At 41.0% G+C, this 22,240-nt stretch overlaps 1 protein-coding gene across 6 annotated transcripts in view; it reads right to left on the bottom strand.

Annotated features, from left to right (window-relative positions):
• Positions 1-4,089: 4,089 nt before the first annotated feature.
• Positions 4,090-22,240, bottom strand: part of UIMC1 (ubiquitin interaction motif containing 1) — a 179,968-nt gene continuing 161,817 nt past the window's right edge. For 5 of the 6 annotated variants that reach the window (XM_060008323.1, XM_060008325.1, XM_060008321.1 and 2 more), the window contains 5 exons: positions 9,962-10,046; positions 7,687-7,858; positions 6,236-6,299; positions 5,114-5,156; positions 4,091-4,594 (listed from right to left, as the gene is read on the bottom strand). In XM_060008323.1, the coding sequence (XP_059864306.1) occupies positions 4,384-4,594; positions 5,114-5,156; positions 6,236-6,299; positions 7,687-7,858; positions 9,962-10,046 (575 nt within the window). In that variant the 3' untranslated portion in view covers positions 4,091-4,383. Of the gene's footprint in view, positions 4,595-5,113; positions 5,157-6,235; positions 6,300-7,686; positions 7,859-9,961; positions 10,047-22,240 lie in introns of all 6 variants that reach the window. The other variant, XM_060008326.1, reaches the window with a different exon arrangement.

Here is a 22,240-nt window from a genome sequence, read left to right as displayed (position 1 = left end):
TTTCTAGAAACCTATGTCTATTTCCCCAGCAGCAGGGGTCCCAACACCCTAGGCAGAGTGTCAGGGAAGGTCTGTGTCAGGGCCTATGGAAGGAGGAGGCAGTCTGGGCTTGAGATCTGTGAACAACGATGACAGCCGTAACTGTAGCAGAGGCACAGCAAGGATCAGCAGTTCTCTTCAGACACCAGATGGCCATTGACCAAAAAAGGGAAGGACAAGTCCTCACAAGGCTCCTCATAGCCCCTTAGTGCCAATCTCCAGCTGTCCAGGAGGAACTAAGGAATGGGGAGAAGCAGTCAGCTGGGGGAAAGGTGGGCTGTAGCCCAGGTACCATGGCTGGGATGAGAGCCAGGCCCTCCCTGCTCCGATGTGCTCATAGGCTTGCTTCTCACAGCTCACAGTGCCCCACGGCCAAGCACTCAGGCCCCAATAAGCTTCCTGCTATTCCCTCCATGCCCTTTTACTCCAATGTGCCTTGCAGCTCTCCTATACCCATCAAGCTGCTTCTTACTGTTAGTTTTTTGTTTATGTTGATCTGTCTGGAATGACTCTCCCTTTGCACTCTCCAGCCTTTTCACCTAACTTTTCCTTATCCTTTAAATTACACCTCAGACATCACCAGTGCTGGGAGCCTTCCTAGACAAGTTCCTCCTGGCCCTAATCCCAGCCGAGTAGCAACCTGTCTATTGATCCCATAGTGTCTTGATCTTGTATCACTGCATAAGCTACAGTCTATTAAAAGAATCTGTTTGTCTCCCCCCACTGTACTATGGGCTCCCAAAGAATGATTCTTATTTACCTTTGGAGCTCCGGGGCCCAGTTCTATATCTAACGTGGGATAGATATCAGTTAATTTTTGTTAAATTGAAGAGCCCTCCCACAACCTCAATAGTCCAGGGCTTTTGAAACTGAGAGGAAATAAGTAACCTCTTCCTGCCTTCCTGGTACATACGGCTTCAGCAGCCTTTCCACTCTGGGTTTATACATTCTTCCATCTTCCCACTTGGTACTACCATCTACTTACTTACCTGCCTTCCCCTCACCCCAACTCCCACCTTCTAAATCAACTTAGGGCCAAAGCTTCTCTGCCTCACAGGTGAGAATGAGCCCACCCAAACTTAAAATTTCCATTGAGTTTTGTGACTCAAGTGGGAAGTAGGAGGTAGTATGGTATAGTAGACAGAATCAGCACTGGTGTCAGACAGACCTGGGTTTGAATCCCATCTCAGTTACCAGTTGTATGACCTAGGTGAATTCCTTCACTTCTCTGAGCCTCAGTTTTCCATGTATAAAACATGGAGACTAATGCCTTAGGTTGGGCTCCTCCAGAAGCAGACCTAATTTGAGTGCAAAAGGTTTAATTGGGAAGCAATCAGGCCAGGATTAGGATTAGGGCAATGCATGTGAAGTGCCTAGCAATAAAATGTAGAGAATCCCTCTTAGGTTCACACAAGTGTCAACGCTGCCTTTACATGAACCCAAGAGTGAGGGCCCCTCACCCTAGTCCCAGCCCTGATCCAGGAAGCACCGACAGGGGAGTTGGAAGTGAGATAGGAAGGGAAGGAAGCCAATAGAGCATACATAATTAAGTTGCTGCTGGGAGCCACTGAGGCTCAATCCCACAGGGGAACTCTGGGAGACAGATAGAATGCATCCACCTAAGGTGAGGAAGCTGGAGAATTTATCCTCCAACTTCCATCTTTTACTGGCTGATGGCTGCCTCAGGGGCCCTCACTCCCTGGCACTCCCAGCCTGTGCCACACACTAGCCTAGAGAAGTGCTAAGGCAGAGAGTTACAGGTTCTTGCAATAGGACCCTGCGGGTATGTAATAGAACAGTAAGTGCCCAGGGGAAATGAGCAAGGCAGAGCCTCTGCTAGAGGGCTGTGATAAGGATGAAATGAAATAACACAACCACAGTGCCTAACACAAAGGTTACCTTCTCTTTCCCAATTTATCACAATAGCTTGTGAAATTCTTGGATCTTCCCAGCTCTTCATGAGTTGACAACACCATCAGAACAGCTGCTTCCCATCTTTCGGAAGAAGCAAAACAAAAACAAGAAACAAAACCCAAAAACCCAGGGGTCCTAGGCAAGCTCTAAACACCCGAGCTTGCTGTGGAAGGCTGGTGCTTGATGGAACTAAGGTAGTCGAACTGTAACCTCTCACATCTGCTCTTCACCCCTCTCTGGCTTTTCCTCCTCTCACTGTAACACTACTTACGACATACAAAACTAGCATCACATTGAGTAACGAATGCTGCCATTCACTCACCTTCTATGAGACAGATACTGTGCTTTTACCCACATTATCTTACTCCTTAGAACCCTGTAAGATTTTTCCCATTTTATAGAAAAGGAAACTAGGTCTCACAGAGGTTAACTTGTATCAGAAGCAGGGGTTCAGACTCAGGTTGATGTCATACTCTTTTCACTGACTTTGTCTCTTCACTGTCTTACTAAGGCCCCTCCCACAAAACCGCTGGTATTGGGAGAATAAGACAAATGAGCAGCTTTTACCAAAGATAGAGGTGGGAGGGCCTGGGGAGATGGCTGTTTCCCCCTGACTCCACATTAGTTAATAAATAAGCTGACCAGTACTAATCCTGCTGATCCACACCCTCCTCCAACAATTTGCCAATGATCCATGTTCTAGGGAGACTGCTCAATTTTAAGTTAAATAATTCACTTTCTAGAATCAGCCCTTTATCTCTTCTTATCTTCAGGCAGAGAGATAAACATACTATTCCCTGTTTATGGAACTTTACCTCCAATAAATTGCCATTTACTGAGAGAAAACTAGTGAGAGTTAAGCTGATGGGCCAAATTATTTCTCAGAAGGAAAACAGGAAAATAATCAGTACTAGAGTCAAAATACAGCATTTTCATTAGGACTGATGAGGCAGGGCACTGTGGTCTCACTTCCATGGACAAAAAGTGGTTTTATTTGTTACTCTGAACCTTTGTTTCCTCATCTGAAAATTGGGGAGGATAATATCTACCTCATAAGGTTGCTGTGAGGAATAAATGAAGCTACACACATTGCCTGAACCATAGCAATTGCTCAAAAAATAACAGCAATATTAATGTGATGCTGGCCACAATGTCAGTGCCATCCAACACCAAGACATGGTGAGCCTGCCATCCTGCCTTTTTCTAACTCAAAGAGCTTGTGCGCAAAGGCAGCTAGGCAGGAAACAATGCATTAAAGGCCTGTGCTGTGCCTTACATCTAGCTATCTCTGAACTCCTCAGTCTAACACACACTTCATGTTTGTTTTAAAATAAAGGAAAAGAAAATTTTGGACTTGGTAAATCAGAAGTTAGGAGAGTGTGAGTGGTGCCCTGTTTATCTTGTCCCAGGATCCTTTCCTGGTCGGCAGCCACCTCATACCATCTCCCACTACACCTTCAAATCAACTTGGGCCAAAGCTAGCTTTCTCAACATCCTTGTTTGGTCATCTCCCTCAGGCAGTTGCTTCTGCCATTCAACATCCTCTCATCTTTGGAGTCTGCCTGTGCACTGAGGATAGACCACATCTCTGCTCTTCACTGGAAGGTCCTGGGTAATGTGGTTGAGAATGTGCACTCCTCTACTAATGAACTGAAATAGAAGTTATTTCCTGTTGCTGCTATGACCTCTGATGGCAAGAGAACCAATCTCAGTTTTAGCAGATAAATATACAAGGCATCCCCACTGGTTAATCTAGGAAGAAAAAGTAATTGTATAGGAACTAATAACTTAGAGTTCACTTACAAACTCCTGGCAAGAATTGTCAGACATATCCCTCAAAGGTCCTATGCTCTGGCTGAGAATTCTTAACTGGGTGAGGCAGCAAGATGAGATGACAAGTCACTGAATGTTAAGGACAGCAGGAACAGAAGTAGAATTCAATGCCCTGGCATCTTGCAGAATGATGTCAGAGAAAGTCAAGAGTAACCACACAGTGTTCAGAACTGTGCACTACACATTTTGTGAATATAGGCAGTATGTCAGAGACCAGTAATGGAATTCATTCCGAAACATGCAATTTATGAGTCTGAGAACTAGCTCCATAATTAAAATATCCCTCCCCTAAGCCCAGAGAAAAAAAGGAAAATCTCCATCTTATTGAAATAAAATTTCATACAAACATAGATAAATATATTTAAATTTTCTTTTTAACCACAAGTGAATTCAAACAGACTGTTATAAAACAGAATACTACACACAGTTGTCTGTATAGCTTATAGAAAACATAAAAACCAGAACACTGAGTGGGTGCTGGTGCTAGAAACTGCAGGGCCAAAACCTGCATAACAATGAACTGGAGACCACTAAGGCTTAATGAACATGGCCCACCCCTATTGCTAATGGTTTTGTCAACCTTTAGACCCTAGAAATTCAGGATTTCCTCCTTCTTCCTCTGCCTGCTTTGGTCCGTGTCCGGCTACTTGACCGGACGGTAAGCTGCTTTTTAAAGTCCACTAAGCAATCTGTGGTTTCTGAAATAGAAACAAAAGACTTGATGGGAGACTCATTTAAGTCGAGATGTGCAGGGAAACTCTGTATCTCTCTGCTGCAACCTGCCTCTTCTACCCCTGGTGAAGGCACCCTAGAGAGAAGGAGAAAAAAATCAGAATTCAATATACACCTACTAATAAGCACTAAGTATGTGTACCAGGGGTATTTACATATACTATTATTTCATGTAATCTTTAGAATAATCCAATCAGATAAGTACTATCATTTCCCTTTCACAGATGAGGACACTGGGTAAATCATATACCCAAAGCCACACAGTTGGGTAGTAAAGAAATGAGGATTCAGACCCAAATTCCCAAGCTGCTTGAATTTTAAGTCAGAAGACAAGGGTTGGGTGGGGATAGAGAGGCAAAGAGGAGTAAGACAGCTTTTCCTCTGCTTGTTCTGACACCATGAATGAACTTGAGGTAGTTATCCAATTCTCAGCCCAGATATATGGCAGGCACAGAGTTATACAGAGAGCAGTCACACAGTTCCACAGTTTTCTACTTCAACAGTCTGAATATCACACTATACACAGAACATAGGACCAGGGCTGTACTTTTCTAGAACTGCTGTCAGCCACACTTCAATGCACACCCCAATTCACCTGAAGGCTCCTGTCTCTGAAAACTTGGTCTTTATCTCTGCATCTGTGATAGGACAGAAAAAGTAATAATGTTGTTAGTGGTGGTGTAATCATAACACTTTTCACTGATCGTGTGCTTCCTATGTTCTGGGCACTGCTCTTCATCAGGCTTATCCAGGTAGCTCAGATCCCCAATCCCCAGACCAATGGAATGTGAGCATTAGCATCCAACAGGCTTACCTGCAAAAGTACAGAGGTAAACACTTTTGAATGAATAACCACTGAATAAATCTACTTCAAATCTGGACTTGAGGAACAAGGAGTTGCCAAGGGAAATCTGCTACCTGAAGAGATTCACAACCTGCTGACCTAAAGGCAGCAGGCTATGGGGCTCAGAGAGGCTGCCTTTTTATAGTCATCAGAAGGCACAACAGATTTGCTTGTTCGGAATGAACTATTAGAACTAGATGGGAAGCAAATCTCACCAGACCTAAGCAAAAGTTCCTCTTCCACCTACATCTAGTAAATTTATCAATAGCAACTATTAACAACAACAACAGTAATAATAGCAGCCAACATTTATCAAGAGCCTACTTACATCAGGGAATATGTGTGGAGCTTTGCTAGATATAATCCTTTCAATCTATGAAGTTGGTATTACTAACTCTATGCAATGCTCTTAAACAATCCACTCTACTCCTCCTTAAATATTAGGCACAGAGACAGAATTACTTCCTACAGTCCCTCAGGAGCAGAGGTTGAGACACTATGCTAAAGGTAACATGAATGATGCACAAAACATTAGGAGATGACAGTAATGACTAGTTTTCAATGCCTATTCCTTTAGGAGGTACTTAGGACTTGTACCACATTCCACTCTGATTTGGAAATGTTTTTTCCCCAGTTCAAAAGGCAAGTAGAAAGTTCAAGCTTTATAGAGGCTGAAACAAAATACATGATAAATAAGACAGAGTATTTCATCTTCCTTAGGGAGAGATGACCTAGACCAAGTCTCAAAGGCTGGCTGACTGGGTCAGATGTGCAACCACATAACTCTAGCAAAAAGTCAGGGGAGTTGGTAGGGGCTATTTTTACTAGAAGGCCTCAGAAAGAAGCTCAGAAAACTGGTCCTGGGATCCTCACCTGTAGTCTTGTACTCAGACTGTTCCAAGAGACTAAGGAGTCGGCCTTCACTGAAGCCTTTTTCCTGTGACAGAGAAAAATAGATGAAAGGGTTACACAGAGTCTAAAATACAACTTCCTTAGCCCAGATCACACCTATCTCCAGGAGAGAAGAGGTGTAGGGGTACAGCTGTAGGAAAGTCTTTTGCTTTCTAATAAACGAGGGTACACAGTAAAAAAGCAAATATGATTAAAAGAATACGTCTTTATGCCAAGAATATATCTAAGAATGGATACCAGAGTCAAGGCAAATTATTCCACCAAGATCGTATTAGAGAACAGTAACCTTTGACCTATGATAGATTTGGAGAGGTTTAAAATAGAAAATAACAGTTTCAAATTAGCTTCTAGAGGCAGCGATGACAGAGAAAAAACTAGCTTTATGGTATAAGCACATACCCATAAGCCCTAACTCCAAATTACCACCTAAACATCACCCCATTCATATAAGGAAAAGATAATTTCCCCTGATTCTTCATACTTTTCTTCATATTCTTTTTTCATCATGACAGATAATGGCTTCTCCATCTTAGTGTTCAGTGACTGCTATGTCAGTAAGCCTTGGACATGGAGCTGCTGCTTTATCTTTGATCTCTAAGCCAAGACTTGCTCTTCCTGATCTCTAATCACAAAGCCCAGAAAGCACATCTTCCCAGTGACCAGGACCACATCCTACAGTTTCCTAATAAGGCTAGGCACATGAGGTGTTCAACAGAGTTGACTGTATGTTCCTGGCAGTGGGTATACAACTGGATATACTTTCTGGAAAGTAATCTGGCAGTATGTTTCAAGAGATTTTAATGTTTATACCCATTGCCCTAAGAGCTCCACTTCAGGAAATCTATTCTAAGGAAATAATCAGTGGTACAAAGACTGATTAATGTTTTAAACACAGCGTTATAATACAGAAGAACTGGAAAACAATCTGAATGTCCAATAATATGAGAACGGTTAATTGACTGTGTGATACAAACATTAAGAGTAATTTAAAAAACAGTTTAAAAATAAACCCAGGAAGGTGTTTATGTTACAATTGTAAGTGTATATATACATATGCACATACAAGTATACGTATGTACACATATGTGTATATGTACATATATAATATGGTGTCAATTACATTAAAATGCATTAAAAAAAAGACTAGAAAAAAATAGGCCAAAATACTAGAAGATGTCATCTTTGAGTAACTAACTTATGGATGATAATTTCGCTATTGTTCATACTTTTTTTTGAACTTCCCATATTTTCTACAATGAGTATATATTACTTTTTAATTAAAAGAAAAAATAATTTTAAAAAGCACAAATCCTATTTCAAGATAAACAGAAGAAGAAGGAAGGAGGGAGGAAAAAAGCCCAGACAGAACTGTGGAGGGTTAGGTAACCTTTCCTAAAACACTCCACACATACCTTTGGGTTCCTCAGCCGTTGTGGACGCTTCCCCTCCACAGCTGAGCATACTCTATCACTCTCTTCAGGCCCATCTCCTTGGTCACCTCTTGCAAGCTGGAGACAGGACTCTACATGACACTGATACTCTCTGAACGGGACTAGGGATTTACAGAGATAACACTTCTCATTCCTAGCCAATCAGAAGAAAGAGAGAAAAGGCAGTTTTAAGATTTGCTTTTGCCTCTGTGCTCCTAGATAGGTCTCAAATTGTGTTTTTATGTCTTAAAGTTATTCTGTGAAGAAGACATGTCAACCAAAGCAGATTCGCTCAGCAGGATCGCCAATAAAACTAACCCAATGCCAATCAAAAGGACTGAGTGATTAGTGGTTTTCCCTGGCTGTTTCTCTTACCCTGCTGTTGTGGCAGTGGGATGATAATGAAATCAGCTCTTCTAACTATCTCAAACAATGCTAATTGCTCTCCAGACTTCAGTCAAACTCTTCTCAAATTAAGTGTAATCGTTTTCTTCAAAGAGAAGTTAAAATTTAGACAGAAAAGGGAACACCAAGAGCATTAAATCAAAATGACGTTTTTACCACGGTAGATGAACTTGTCTGATTAGTGTATCAAGTCCGTCTATATGCTGACTTCCTTAATTCTACAACCTGCAACATCCACTAGGAAGTTACTAAAATCATGTGGTTCTGCCAGAGGCTTTTGCACAACTTCATAATACAGTTATTTTTATCTTTTTATAATCGTAGAGTTTGTGGAAAGAGGAAATTGTGTCCCTGAGGTAAGGTTTATTAGGCATCAGCAAAAATGGAATCACTGGAGACAAAGGAAGAAAATGAACATTTATGAAGTATTTTCTCTGTGGTGAGAACTGGTACAAGGCCCTTTAAACACAATTTCTCAATTAATTGGTGGGTCCTATTAGGAAGGTACTATTCTCCTCGAAGTCCTATAGCTAATAACTGTCAGAAGCCAGGTCTGCCTGACTCATAAAATCATCTTAGTTTTAAGAAGCTAAAGAAAACTTTCCAAAGCTTCTCCTTCTGGTTGTTGCTATTCGGTTACTACAGAAAGATTTAGATTGCCTTTATGGAAAAATTTCTCTGGGAGGGTCTTTAAAATAGGAGAAATAAGTCTCTCAAGTAATTAATCATTAGAGAGAATACAAGTAAAACTCTGACTTATGAGAAAAGCTACACTAGTGTACCTTTCAAGGTTTATTAATTAATGTAAAAAGCATTTATTAACCCCCTACTACATGAGAGACGGCAGCACTGTAAAAGAAGCATAAGTTTTTGAGTCAGGTAGACTTTGCCAGTTCTGGCCACATGATCTTAACCAGTTACGTATAATTTCTCTTCAGTTTCTATATTTATTTCTAAAAAAGAAAGAATACTACCTTATCAGCTATTGTGATAGCTACAAAGTAAATAAACCACCCAGCACAGCGGCTGGCACATAATATTAAGAGCTCAACAAACAGGTATTATTGTTATTGCTGTCTCACACACATTTTATTAGATGCCGGGGATATAAACATGAATGAAGGCAAGTATCTGCCTTCAAGTAACTCACAGAATAGCCACGGAGACAGAAATGTCAAAAACGAAAGGAAAAAATTTACTGCAATAGTGTGATGAATACAGTCCTAGAAAAATGACTGCATGACAGAAGGATTCCAAAAGGAGCAAGTGGAGCTCTGCTCAACTCGATTAGGGAAGGCAGCCATGAAATTTAGGATCTAAGATAAGATCTGTGTTTCAAAGATAAATGTTTCTAATGACTAACTGCCCTAATGTATTGTTGGTGATGTCTTTACTTTCAGGAGGCAGCACTTATACCTGACCCACCCCTTGCCCCTGCCTCCCTTTGTAATGAATGTGCTTTCTTAGTCAAGCTGCAACCCACAACCCAAGGAAGTCTTCAATATTGCCCAACTTCTTGCAACTCAACTTCTGTACCATTACATTGCAAAATAGCACACTGCTTCCCCAAAGCACCAAACACCAATATGCAAATTCAAAGAAAACAGAAAGCTAAGAGCAATGTGGAAGTGGAGGGAGTGGCAGGGTCTTTTCAGAGTAACAAAAAGGGATACAGAGGCCACCCACTTATGCTGACATAAACTGGGAATATGAAAAAGAAATACAGGCATTAAAGCAACAAAGTGATTGCCAGGCCGAAGAAACCCAGGGTAAGAGAGAAATTGGTCTCTTATTCGGTCTAAGTGATGGTATGTGTTAATAAGCAAGAGCTCCGTAAACACAGTATACCTACTTGTCAATGTCTAGGGAAACCTGAGCAGCTGTCCCACTGTCACTCTTGCTCTTTCTCTTGGTCTCTTTTTGTCTCCGAGTCAACACTTTCAACAACAAAAAAAAGAAACAAAACAAAAAAGAAAAACTGTTAGTTGGCAGTAGACTCTAAATATAAAAGACAAAATGTACTTGAAGAAGAAAAGTTTAAAATCCTATTCCACTGGGAGAGGTGACTGTCTGGGAAACCTCTGCCTTTCTAGTACAGAGAATATTACTTGCATAATATGGACTGAAACTGCCAGCAGCAAGATATTCCCATATTTGCTAATGAGATCTATTTTTCCTCTACTTGCCATTAGATCTAAAAATCTAGTCCACACCAAGAAAGGTTTTTGTGTACTATCCTAACTTGCAGCACTAGGGGGAAGGATTTATACTTTCCCATTGAAAACTCTGTCTTTGTGACACATATACTCCAATAAGATGCTTTATGATATATAGCAATGACAGCTAAATCTGAGTGCCCACATTAGCTCCACTCTTTACAAAACTGAAAAGTGTTCCATTTACAAGTGAGAAAATGAGAGCTCAGAACAGTTAACACAACCAGTCTTTTCCACTACAATAGGACCACCTCCTAATTCTAGTGGGTATAGACAACTTTAGTCCAAGTGGCATACAAATACTTTTCTCATAGCAAAAGGTGTCTGTTTATCAAATCATACTCTCTTAAAGGGTCTTGGAAGTTAATTAACCAACTGTTTTCCAGTCTTCATTCCTTGCAGTTAACAAGAAGAACTGTGACCATCTCACTTCAAATATTGCCTTTGTCCCTCCTGACACTTGACATCCCCATGACAAAGAATTTAGAAAGCTTATCAGTTCACAAAATAATTTAGGTTGTGAAGCATTTACCTAGACCAGGGGTTAGCAAAATTTTTCTGTACAGGACCAGGTAGTAAATATTTTAGGCTTGGAAGGCGATATGTCACATCGCCTTAACTGTCATAACTACTCAACTCTGCATTATAGCAGGAAGGCAGCCATAGGCAACATTATAAATAACTGGGTGTGGTATGTTCCAATAAAACTTTATAAAATCAGATGTCTAACTACATTTGACTCCTGGCTGGCCATAGTTTACCTATCCTTCTAGTCCAACCTCCCACTCATATAAATGCCTCTATAAGCAACCCTGACAAGTGATTAAACAGTCTCAACTATATCCATTCACTGAGGAGAATTCACTTCCTCCTAGGTAAACCCATTCTACCGCTACACAACAATTCTGGCTTAATCTGCATTTACTGGGGGCTGTATGAATAAGTTTACCCCCTTTTCCACAAGTCAGCTCTTTGAACACTTAACAAGCTACATTACAATCTTGGTTTTACTCAGTTGTCTGACCCACTAAAATGTAACCACCTTCAAAACAGGTACTATATCTAGTCATTAAGCCAATCACTAATAAGACTTGGACTGCAGAACCTTTGAGGGCCTAGGGTAGCTCTAATCCTTTTAATGATCCTCTGGAGATGGGTATTATTATTCTGCCCTATTTTAAACGTATGAAAACAAACTCAAAGGAATTGACTTTGCCAAGCTATCACAACTAGTCAGAAGAACCCAGAACAGTCTAGATCTGTCTGATTCCTATACCCATGTTTTACCTTCCTAGTTAATCTCCTCTACATACACCCCAATTTGTCAGTCTTCTATGTGTGGCACCTCAAAATGGACCCAATATTCCAACAAGCAGTCTGACCAGTAAAGAGAACACAAGAACCACAAGCTGCTTTGTCTGGACTCATATTCTACTAATTCAGCCAAGGCTGTGTTTACTTTATTGACAATCCTGGTATTCTACTGGCTTAAACTGAGCGTAAAGGCAATTAAGATCTATCCCCTATCCTTCCAAATCATCTTCAAAAATGTTATCAAGACAGGTCTCCTAATTCTTTACTTGGGTAACTAAGTTGTTGGGTATGTTTCCCCTCTAACAGGACTTTATATTTATCCCTATTCTTTTCAGTTGAACATTCCAGTCAGTTGAGATCATGTGAAGTCTTGATTCTGTCATCTGATGTTATTAGCTCTCCCAGCTTTGTGTCATCTGCATATATTACAAGCATGCTTTCTACATGTTCATCCAAGTCACTGGGGAAAAATGACTGTTAAAGATATGGCCAAGGACACAGAAAACTGTGGCATGTTACCAGAGAAGCCTGTCTTCCCCTAGTCCAAATTTCCTTTAAATACTTAATCAAGCAAGTATTTATTGATAATCTTCAATGTGTAAGTTTGGGGAGATATAGGAAATTATGAGGCATGGTTCTTGCTCTTAAGGAGCTTACAATTTACTAAGGGAGACAACACATACATTCAAATAACTATAATACAAGGTGTAAAGAGATACACATAATAAAACATGATCATACACAGAAGCAACTATTAATAATGTCTTATCTCTAGGGAGGATGACAGGGACACCTGGGGACTGGAAGAGGAGGCAGGCATATTTTTCACTATATAGTTTTCCGTACTACTGAATTAAAAATTAAAAGGGCGGGCTTCCCTGGTGGCGCAGTGGTTGAGAGTCCGCCTGCCGATGCAGGGGACACGGGTTTGTGCCCCGGTCCGGGAAGATCCCACATGCCACGGACCGGCTGGGCCCGTGAGCCATGGCGCGTACGGAGCCTGTGCTCCGCAACGGGAGAGGTCACAACAGTGAGAGCCCCGCGTATCACACACACACACACACAAAATTAAAAGGCCTAGTATTTACCTGAAGAAAATAAAACGCTAATTCGAAAAGATGTATGTGCCACAAGTTCATTGCAGCATTATTTACAATAGCCAAGATATGGAAGCAACCTAAGTATCCATCAACAGATGAATGGATAAAGAAGAGGTGATATATATATATCACTGTTTTCCAGTTTTGCCTAAGGGAACACAGCTAGTCGAGTCCTAGCCTGGAGACCATTTTGTCCAACTCTAAAGTTGGTGCACATTATTCCACTGTGTGCCACTGCTTCTTTGTATCTTAACAGTGCCAAACCAAGTCCTAAGTGCAGTTCCTTAGGGCGTTTTCCATCCAGTGGTATATAAAGGCCTGAGTTAATGGTCGTAGGTTTATAGGTGGCTCTCTCAGCTCTCAGTGATGTTCCTCCTTTCTGTTTTGCATACCTTGCCCAGGTAGTTGCTTTCCTGGTAGTTGTCTTCAGACTCCATCGTTCCCTTTTGAAATCTTTGCTATATATATATACACACACACACACACACACACACACACACACACACACACACACACACACACACACACACACACACACACACACACACACACACACACACACACACACACACAATGGAATATTACTCAGGCATAAAAAAAAGAAATCTTGCCATTTGCAACAACACAGATGGACCTAGAGAGTATTATACAAAGTGAAATAAGTCAGACAAAGACAAATACTATATGATTTCACTTATATGTGGAATATAAAAAGTGAAACAAATGAACAAACATAACAAAACAGAAAGAGTTGTAAATACAGAAAACAAACAGGTAGTTGCCAGGGAGGTGGGGGGTGGCGGCTGTGGGGGGAGGAGAGAGATAGGTGAGGGAAATTAAGAAGCACAAACTTCCAGTTAAAAAATAAATGAATCACGGGTATGAAAAAAAAAAATTCAAAGGGAGAAAAAGAGATCAGGTTACAGCAAGGCCTTAGGCACAAGTTAGAGTAGATGATCTATTTCTAAGGTTCCCTCCAACCCAGAGATTTTATAAATAAAAATAAAGTACTGCAGGAGAAAAACATCCTGGACATAGTTGTATAACCACCTTCAAAATCCACCTCCTATTCTATCAGCCAGCCCACATTTCTCCATCTTATGTACAAGGAATTTATGAGAGATTTTATCAAGTGCCGTGCTGAAATCAATTCTTAAAATGTTTGCATCTCTGATTACAGAAACCTCTAAGGTTTTTTTTTTTCCCTCTCTCTCTCTTTCTATTTATTACCCATCGTGACTACCAAGGATTTTTCCCAAAAGAAATACTTGGAAACCACTCCACAAACAGGGCTGGAAAAGGAATTAATTGCTTATAGCACTTTATATATACCTCTGCACCTAGCACATTTCTGTTATTTGTTTATATGTCAGTCTCCTTTCTACATCACACAACCTTCTGAATTCAGAGATTCTGGGTTTTGTCTTGATCTCTTCACCATCCCCAGCAGAGTCTAGCATAGATTAGATGCTAATAAATACTTGTCAATTTAAATCATAGCAATGGATTCACAGGAAAAAGGGGCTCTTGTTTTATGAGAACCTTCTCTGTGCCAGGGACTTAAAAAACATAATCTCAATCCTTACAATGGTCCTGGCAAGGCATATATCGCTAACTCTATTTTATAGATGATGAAATAAACTGACAAAGATCACAAAGCTAAAATAACAAAGAAACATGGCACCAGAAGTGCAATATGAGCTTTACTTTAAAGTAATATATGTTCTTCTATAAGAGCAGGCTGCTCTCCTGGGAAATAAGAGGGTAAAGGGAAAGAGAAAAAGAGGGTAAGAGGGAAGAGAGAAAGTGATAAGTGCTAAGTGGGCAGGTGGAAAAGAGACTTGGCAGATGGCTGAGACTTATATGCTAATTCTATTATTAAATGTTATGATCAGAGCAGACTGGACTGGCCCCTGCAGCTACATTTTTCCTTTAAAAACTATTGCCCCTACAAAGAAGAAAGGTGTAAGTTGCTCTAAAGGAGTCTGCTACTCTGGTTTATGAGTGTTGAGAGAGCCATTTTAACTAAGCTGCAGGCAGAGAATTTAGTATGAAACTTAAATCCAAAAACTTAGTTGCTGGTGACAACAGCCAAAGATTTCAAAAGGGAACGATGGAGTCTGAAGACAACTACCAGGAAAGCAACTACCTGGGCAAGGTATGCAAAACAGAAAGGAGGAACATCACTGAGAGCTGAGAGAGCCACCTATAAACCTACGACCATTAACTCAGGCCTTTATATACCACTGGATGGGAAACGCCCTAAGGAACTGCACTTAGGACTTGGTTTGGCATTGTTAAGATACAAAGAAGCAGTGGCACACAGTGGAATAATGTGCACCAACTTTAGAGTTGGACAAAATGGTCTCCAGGCTAGGACTCGACTAGCTGTGTTCCCTTAGGCAAGTTAATTAAGCTCTCTGAGTATCAGGTGACTTACCCACAAAATGACATGATAATAGCATCTATCTTCATGGGTTCTGGTAAGGATCACATCAAATAATCCAAATAAGTTGTAAGAGTGTTCAGCCCACAGAAAGCACTCAGATTATCATTAGTTGTTTATTATTATGTAATTCTCATTATTAGTCTTCCAAATTTATTTCTTAGTCTTAGCCAAAGATTTAAGCCCATCTTTAGAACATACCTACCAGCCTATCTATAATTTGCGTTAGGTCTTAGTCTTAAGTGGTTCCCATACTAATTTGTACAGACAAAATGAACAATAACCAAAGCATTACAGAACAATTACCAATACTATGTAAACATCAGCACACACTTATTTCCAAAACCCTAAGCAGACAAGCAATCAAAAATAAAAACATATGGCCTTGAACTGTAAACAGTGAAGACAAAGGCTCCCTGAGTTAAGTGAAAATTATATATACAAAGAAGAGAGATTTGGAAGCATGACAGTGGTTACTCTCAGTTTGTCTCCCTTAACCTCAAAACCACATCAGCAGAAAATAATGGGAGGCCACAGAGTTGTTTACGTTCCTGCTAAGACCGCCAATCCTCCAGCTTAGCACTTTCTCAGTGGGATGTTAGGGGAAAAAGGGAAGGCCTGCTCCACCTGCATGTTGTCTGCCTCAATGCTGCCAGCCTTCCCTATGAGAGTAGTCCCAACAAAAAGGCTATCAACAGAACTAACCATTATCTACCATTCTGACACACGTGGCTGTTTAAATTTAAAACTTAATTAGAATTAAATGTAATTTATTTATTTTTCTTTTTTTAATAAATTTATTTTATTCTTGGCTGCATCGGGTCTTCATTGCTGCACGTGGGCTTTCTCTACTTGTGGTGAGCAGGGGCTACTCTTCATTGCGGTGCACGGGCTTTTCACTGAGGTGGCTTCTCTTGTTGCGGAGCATGGGCTCTAGGTGCACAGGCTTCAGTAGTTGTGGCTTACGGGTCTACAGTGCAGGCTCAGTAGTTGTGGCACATAGGCTTAGCTGCTCCGTGGCATGTGGGATCTTCCCGGACCAGGGCTCGAACCCGTGTCCCCTGCATTGGCAGGTGGATTGTTAACCACTGCACCACCAGGGAAGCCCCCTAAATGTAATTTAAAATTCAGGTCTTCATCACATGAAGTATACATTTCAAGCGTTCAATAGCCACATGTGACTAGTGGCTACCATGTTTGAGTCTACTAATAAAGAACATTTCTGTCACTGCAGACAGTTCCACTGACTAGCACTGCGGAGATAAACATGACTAATTCTATCTTGCCTTAAATCTGTTTACCTTGGACACCCCCAAGAAATTCAAGCTTCCCATAGCTTCTCTCACCATCTAGATTCTCATCCCACGACTCTAATCCGTCATCTGGGGGCACTTTTCTAGTATGACTCAGTCTCCCTCTCCTGCTCTCAAAATGACTCTGCCCTCTGGAATTAGGGTCAGTGATCAAAAAAATCCTCAATATTCTTAACCCTCTCTGTGGAAGTTCTTTCATCTTCTTGCTCGAACTGAAAGATGGCTGTCCTCTGAGCATACTGCTTCTCCTTGTACCTTCTCAGGTACTGGCTGTTTCTTCTTCCTTACAACACAATACCACTGACCTGGAGGTGGGGTAAATATCCTCTTACTCCTCATTGTTGCTTCCAGACTACTGGAAAACCTGGTTTGAAGCACAAACCATTCTGCTACGCCTGCTGCTCCACCTTGAAGAAGTCATCTACTATCCTCCTGGTCACCCACCCCACCCCCTTTCCTGGCCATTCGTTGAAACTTTTAACATATCACTTGCTGTCTTTCTTTTTGCCAGTCTTGCCATCATTCTTGGTGATTTTAATATGTACATATTAGACTGAAGAATATGAAAGTTGCAGTTTCTGTAGTTCAACCTAAGCTATGATTCATTCAGTATCTGTCCTCTCACTTCCTTTACCTTTTTGCTATCAGCTCCCATGGATCATACCATCTCAGCCTTTCTCAAGTGGGATTTCTGAGAGAGAAGTAAGCCTAATGTCCTCAGGCATCCATTGTATGTAATGCATTAACCTCTGTCCTCCGCATCTAGAATAGTACCAACCAGTTATGTACCATCCTTGGGAGAAGTAAGGAAAACATTCGATTCATTTTCTGTGTTCTGTGGTTCCAGTGAGGAACCCTGACTGAGCCTGTCAATAATAATCATGCCACTTCCAACATCACCACCACCTATCTTTTCCAACTCACTCCTTCTAATACCCTAACTCCAATAATCCTTCAGTCCCACTAGGATGTCTAATTCCAGGCTATCACCTTTTCACTGTCCATCATCCTGTCATGTCCTCACTTTCCTTCTTACCTAACTTAGATCTCATGGTTATTCTACCAACCATTCCCCTGAATATTTTCTCAACTTATTTCTAATTTCTATTGTACTCCCTAGCAAAACCCAAATTTGGTTAAATCCAATTCTCCACCTATTATGTGCCCCTACCTAAGCAGCACAATAGTGCTGACGGTGCTCACAATATATTTAAGACCAAAAACCTCAAGCGGCCCCTCAATACAGCCTAGCAATCCTAATATGTCTCCATAGTCAGTTTATTGTTCTACTCTCCCAGAGACTGTTTCACATCTTCTCTGCTATCTTCAAACTTTCAATATCCATCCTGACTCTGCTGTCACTATTCTTTTTTGTTTCAATATAATACCTTTATTGAGATAAAGTTACATATTATATAATTCACTGAATTACAGTTCATGGCTTTTAGTTTATTCTTAGTATATTCACAGAGTTGTGCAACTATCACCACTACCAATTTTATAACATTTTCATTAACTAAAAAAGAAACAGGTTCCCATTAGCAGTCATTCTCCTTTTCCCCCCAGGATCCCAGCCCTAGGCAACCACTAATCTGCTTTCTGTTTCTATGTGTTTGCCTATTCTGGGCGTGTCTTATAAATGGAATCATACAATATGTGGGCTTTTGTGACTGACTTCTTTCACTTAACATATGTTTTCATCTATATCATAGCATGTGACAGTACTTCATTCCTTTTTTTCTCATAGCAGCTGCACCATTTTACATTCCCACCAACAGTGTACCTGGGTTCCAATTTCTCCACATTTTTACCAACATTTGTTATTTTCTTTTTTTTAATAGCCATTCTAGTGGGGATGAAGTGGTATCTCATAGTTTTGACTCACATTTCCTTAATGATTAACTATGTTGATCATCTTTTCATGTGCTTGCTGACAATTTGTATATATTCTTAGAGAAAACGTCTATGCAAGTGTTTTGTTTTAACTGAGTCCTTTTTGTTGTTGAGTGGTAAGAATTTTGTATATGTTCTGAAATCTAGACTTTTATCGGATATATGATTTATAAATATTTTCTCCCATTCTGTAGGTTTTCTTTTCACTTTCTTGATAGTGTTCTTTGATGCACAACAGTTTAAATTTTGATGGAGTCCAATTTATCTATTTTTTTCTTTTGTTGCTTGTGCTTTTGGTGTCATATCTAAGAATCCACTGCCAAATCTAAAGTCATGAATATTTACCCCTAGGGACTTCCCTGGCGGTCCAGCAGTTAATACTCTCTGCTTCCAACCCGCAGGGGATGCGGGTTCGATCCCAGGTCAGGAAACTAACATCCCACATGCCGCACGGTGTGGCCAAATAAATAAATAAATAAAATTCACAAAGGAATCGTTAAAAAAAAAAATTTACCCCAAGACAGTTTTATAGTTTTAGTACTTACATTTACGTCTTCAATATATTTTTTGTATATGGTGTGAGGCAGGTGTTCAATTTGAAATACTCTTGAAATAAAAAGACCCTATATGCCTCATTCAGTAAACAAATTCTTATTCTCTCAGGTACTAGACTTAATAAACTTATTCTACTAGTGATAGCTTCTAACTAAAAAATCCTAATGACTATGTTGATACTTCCTAAGTATAAGCAACCCTAAAAAAGGCACACATCACTAGGTCCTACAAACAGATGAAAAAATAAAGGCTCAGAGGCTTCAATCCTGTAAATACCTGGGGTAAGATATGATTCCAAGTCTGTTAGACTCCAAAGCCAGTACCACAATACCAAACTGCCCTCTTTGTTGCAGAGAAGCCACACAAGCGCCCTGTCCCTACTCAAGTTGTAGCAATTTCTTTTCAAGTTTAGAGATAACCTTGCTTTCTCAAGAAGGTACACTTGAATGTTGAGCTCTTGACCTTAGTCTTTACTGCCGCTATAGCTGACCCCTGCATTTGAAGTGTTAGCCTGGTTTCCTCAACACTTTTCCATAGAAGGCAAAAGTACTCATATAAAAATATGCTTGGGGCTTCCCTGGTGGCGCAGTGGTTAAGAATCTGCCTACCAATGCAGGGGACACAGGATCGAGCCCTAGTCCGGGAAGATCCCACATGCCGCAGAGCAACTAAGCCTGTGCACCACAACTACTGAGCCCACCTGCTGCAACCACTGAAGGCCGCATGCCTAGAGCCCATGCTCCACAACAAGAGAAGCCACAGCAATAATAAGCCCATGCACTGCAATGAAGAGCAGCCCCTGCTCGCCTCAACTAGAGAAAGCCCACGCTCAGCAATGAAGACCCAACATAGCCAAAAATAAATAAATTAAAAAAAAAAAAAGCTTGGCAGTGCCCCCACCATCCTGAGACTTCAAGGAAAGAATTAATACTGAGAAAAATCCTTAAACCATAAACTCCTACTTAGGATATAGAAATAAAGGGTCTACAACCATTATATTTTTATGAACAAAATTCCTCAATCTATGAGGTACTGAATAATTTAGAGACCTTAGAAAAACAGTCACTTGTCTAGCTCCTACTAATACTTGTGCATAATATTTATAGCACAATCTTTTTCTTTAACAGCTGGCATTTTTATTTAAGCAGTTTGACAATATATATATAGAATTTTTAAATAATTCATATTTTCTGACCCATGAATTAAAATTTGGAAATCTATTCTGAGGGAATCATCTGCATTTAGACCAGATCATAAGACAAAGATATTTTATCAAAGCATTATTTATAATAATGAAAATTTTAAACAACCCAGTGTTCAAATACAGAATGAAATACTATGCAGAAATTCAAAATAAAGACTGAAAGGAAATACACCAAAATGTTAACTGTAATTGGGATAGGGGAATTAGGCGGGTGGTTATTTTTGGATGATTATCTTTCTATGTTGCAAATTTTTTTCAATGAGCATAGACTAGTCTTACAATTTAAAAAATTATTTTAATATTGAGACACCCCTAATGAAATAACAGATCTGGGCAATGATCATCAATGACTATTAGCTGAAAGCTGGGCTTTCTGATGGATGGATTAGGCTGATCCCACTAGTCAATCTTAACATCATAAAAGAAAGACAACCAGACAGTATGTTTCTCACAATCTGATGCAGTATGAAATATATAATACCACCTATGAGCTACTCTTTTGTCAAAAAAAAAATCTAAACTGAATCTGATCAAGCCTCAAATCAAAATAGAAGTTTCCAGGGGCTTCCCTGGTGGTGCAGTGGTTGAGAGTCCACCTGCTGATGCAGGGGACACGGGTTCGTGCCCCGGTCTGGGAAGATCCCACATGCCGCAGAGCGGCTGGGCCCGTGAGCCATGGCTGCTGAGCCTGTGTGTCTGGAGCCTGTGATCTGCAACGGGAGAGGCCACAACAGTGAGAGACCCGCGTACCGCAAAAAAAAAAAAAAAAAAATAGAAGTTTCCAGAAATTATAGTTTAGAACAGGAGATCATGGGCAGCGGAGTCGAGATGGCGGAGTAAGAGGACGCAGAGTTCACGTTTCCTCACAACTAGGGCACCTACCAGGTGCTGGTGGGGGACCCTGGACACCTAAGAGGATGGGAGGAACCTCTGTGTGACCAGGTAGGATGTGGTAGGGAGAGGGGGTAGAAGTGGAGGTCAGACGGGGCTGGTGTTCCTGAGGGGCAGCTGGAGGAGGGGAGGGGTTCCCGTGTCCGGAGAAGCCCACCCATGTGAGGGGAACAGCAGGGACAGGGAGAGACCTTTGGGGTATCAGGGAAGAATTCAGCCAGCGTTTCCCCTGCCCGCTCAGGCCCCAGCGAGCGTGCTGGGATCCTGGGCCTGAACCTCTGCCCTCTGGGGCCCCCTCCGGCCATGCTGAGCCTAAGCCCCATCCCCGCCACCCCCCAGGGCCTTTTCCAGTTGTGCAGGTCCTGAGCCTAGGCCCCGCATCCCCCGCCAAGGCCTTTTCTGGCTGCACAGGTCCTAAGCCTAAGCCCCCTCCCCTGCAACCCCCAATGCCAAGGCCTTTTCTGGCTTTTTTTTTTTTTTTTGCTGTTGTGGTTCTGTTATGCCTTGTTATTGTTGTTTCATTTATATATATTTTTCTAATATATTTTTTATTTTTCTAGTTTTACTTTATTTTTTATTCTTTGTTATTGTTCTACTCCTTTTTGTTTGTTGCCTTTTTTTTTTTTTTCCATGTGGCTTGCAGGATCCTGGTTCCCAGGCCAGGGGTCAGGCCTGAGCTTCTGTGGTGGGAGCACCAAGTCCAACTGCTGGACTAACAGAGAACCTCAGAACCCAGGGAATACTAATCGGTGTGAGGTCTCCTGGAGTTCCTCATCTCAGTACCAAGACCTGGCTCTACCCAACTGCCTGCAAACTCCAGTGCTGGATGCCTCAGGCCAAACAACCAGCAAGACAGGAACACAGCCACGCCCATCAAAAATAAAAAAGAAAGAGACAACAAAAAAATATGTTACAGATGAAGGAATAAGGTAAAAACCTATGAGACCAAATAAATGAAGAGGAAATACTCAACCTACCTGAAAAAGAATTAAGAGTCATGATAGTAAAGATGATCCAAAATCTCAGAAACAGAATGGAGGCATGGATCAAGAAAACACAAGAAATGTTTAACAAGAACCTAGAAGAAATAAAGAACAAACAGTGATGGGGACTTCCCTGGTGGCGCAGTGGTTGGGACTTCACCTGCCAACGCAGGGGACATGGGTTTGAGCCCTGGTCCGGGAAGATCCCACATGCCA

Source organism: Delphinus delphis, chromosome 3 (assembly GCF_949987515.2).
Source record: "Delphinus delphis chromosome 3, mDelDel1.2, whole genome shotgun sequence".
In the NCBI taxonomy this organism is placed as follows: domain Eukaryota; kingdom Metazoa; phylum Chordata; class Mammalia; order Artiodactyla; family Delphinidae; genus Delphinus; species Delphinus delphis.
The sequence above is the reverse complement of the archived record's forward strand: the minus strand, read 5'-3'. Positions and strand labels throughout refer to the sequence as shown.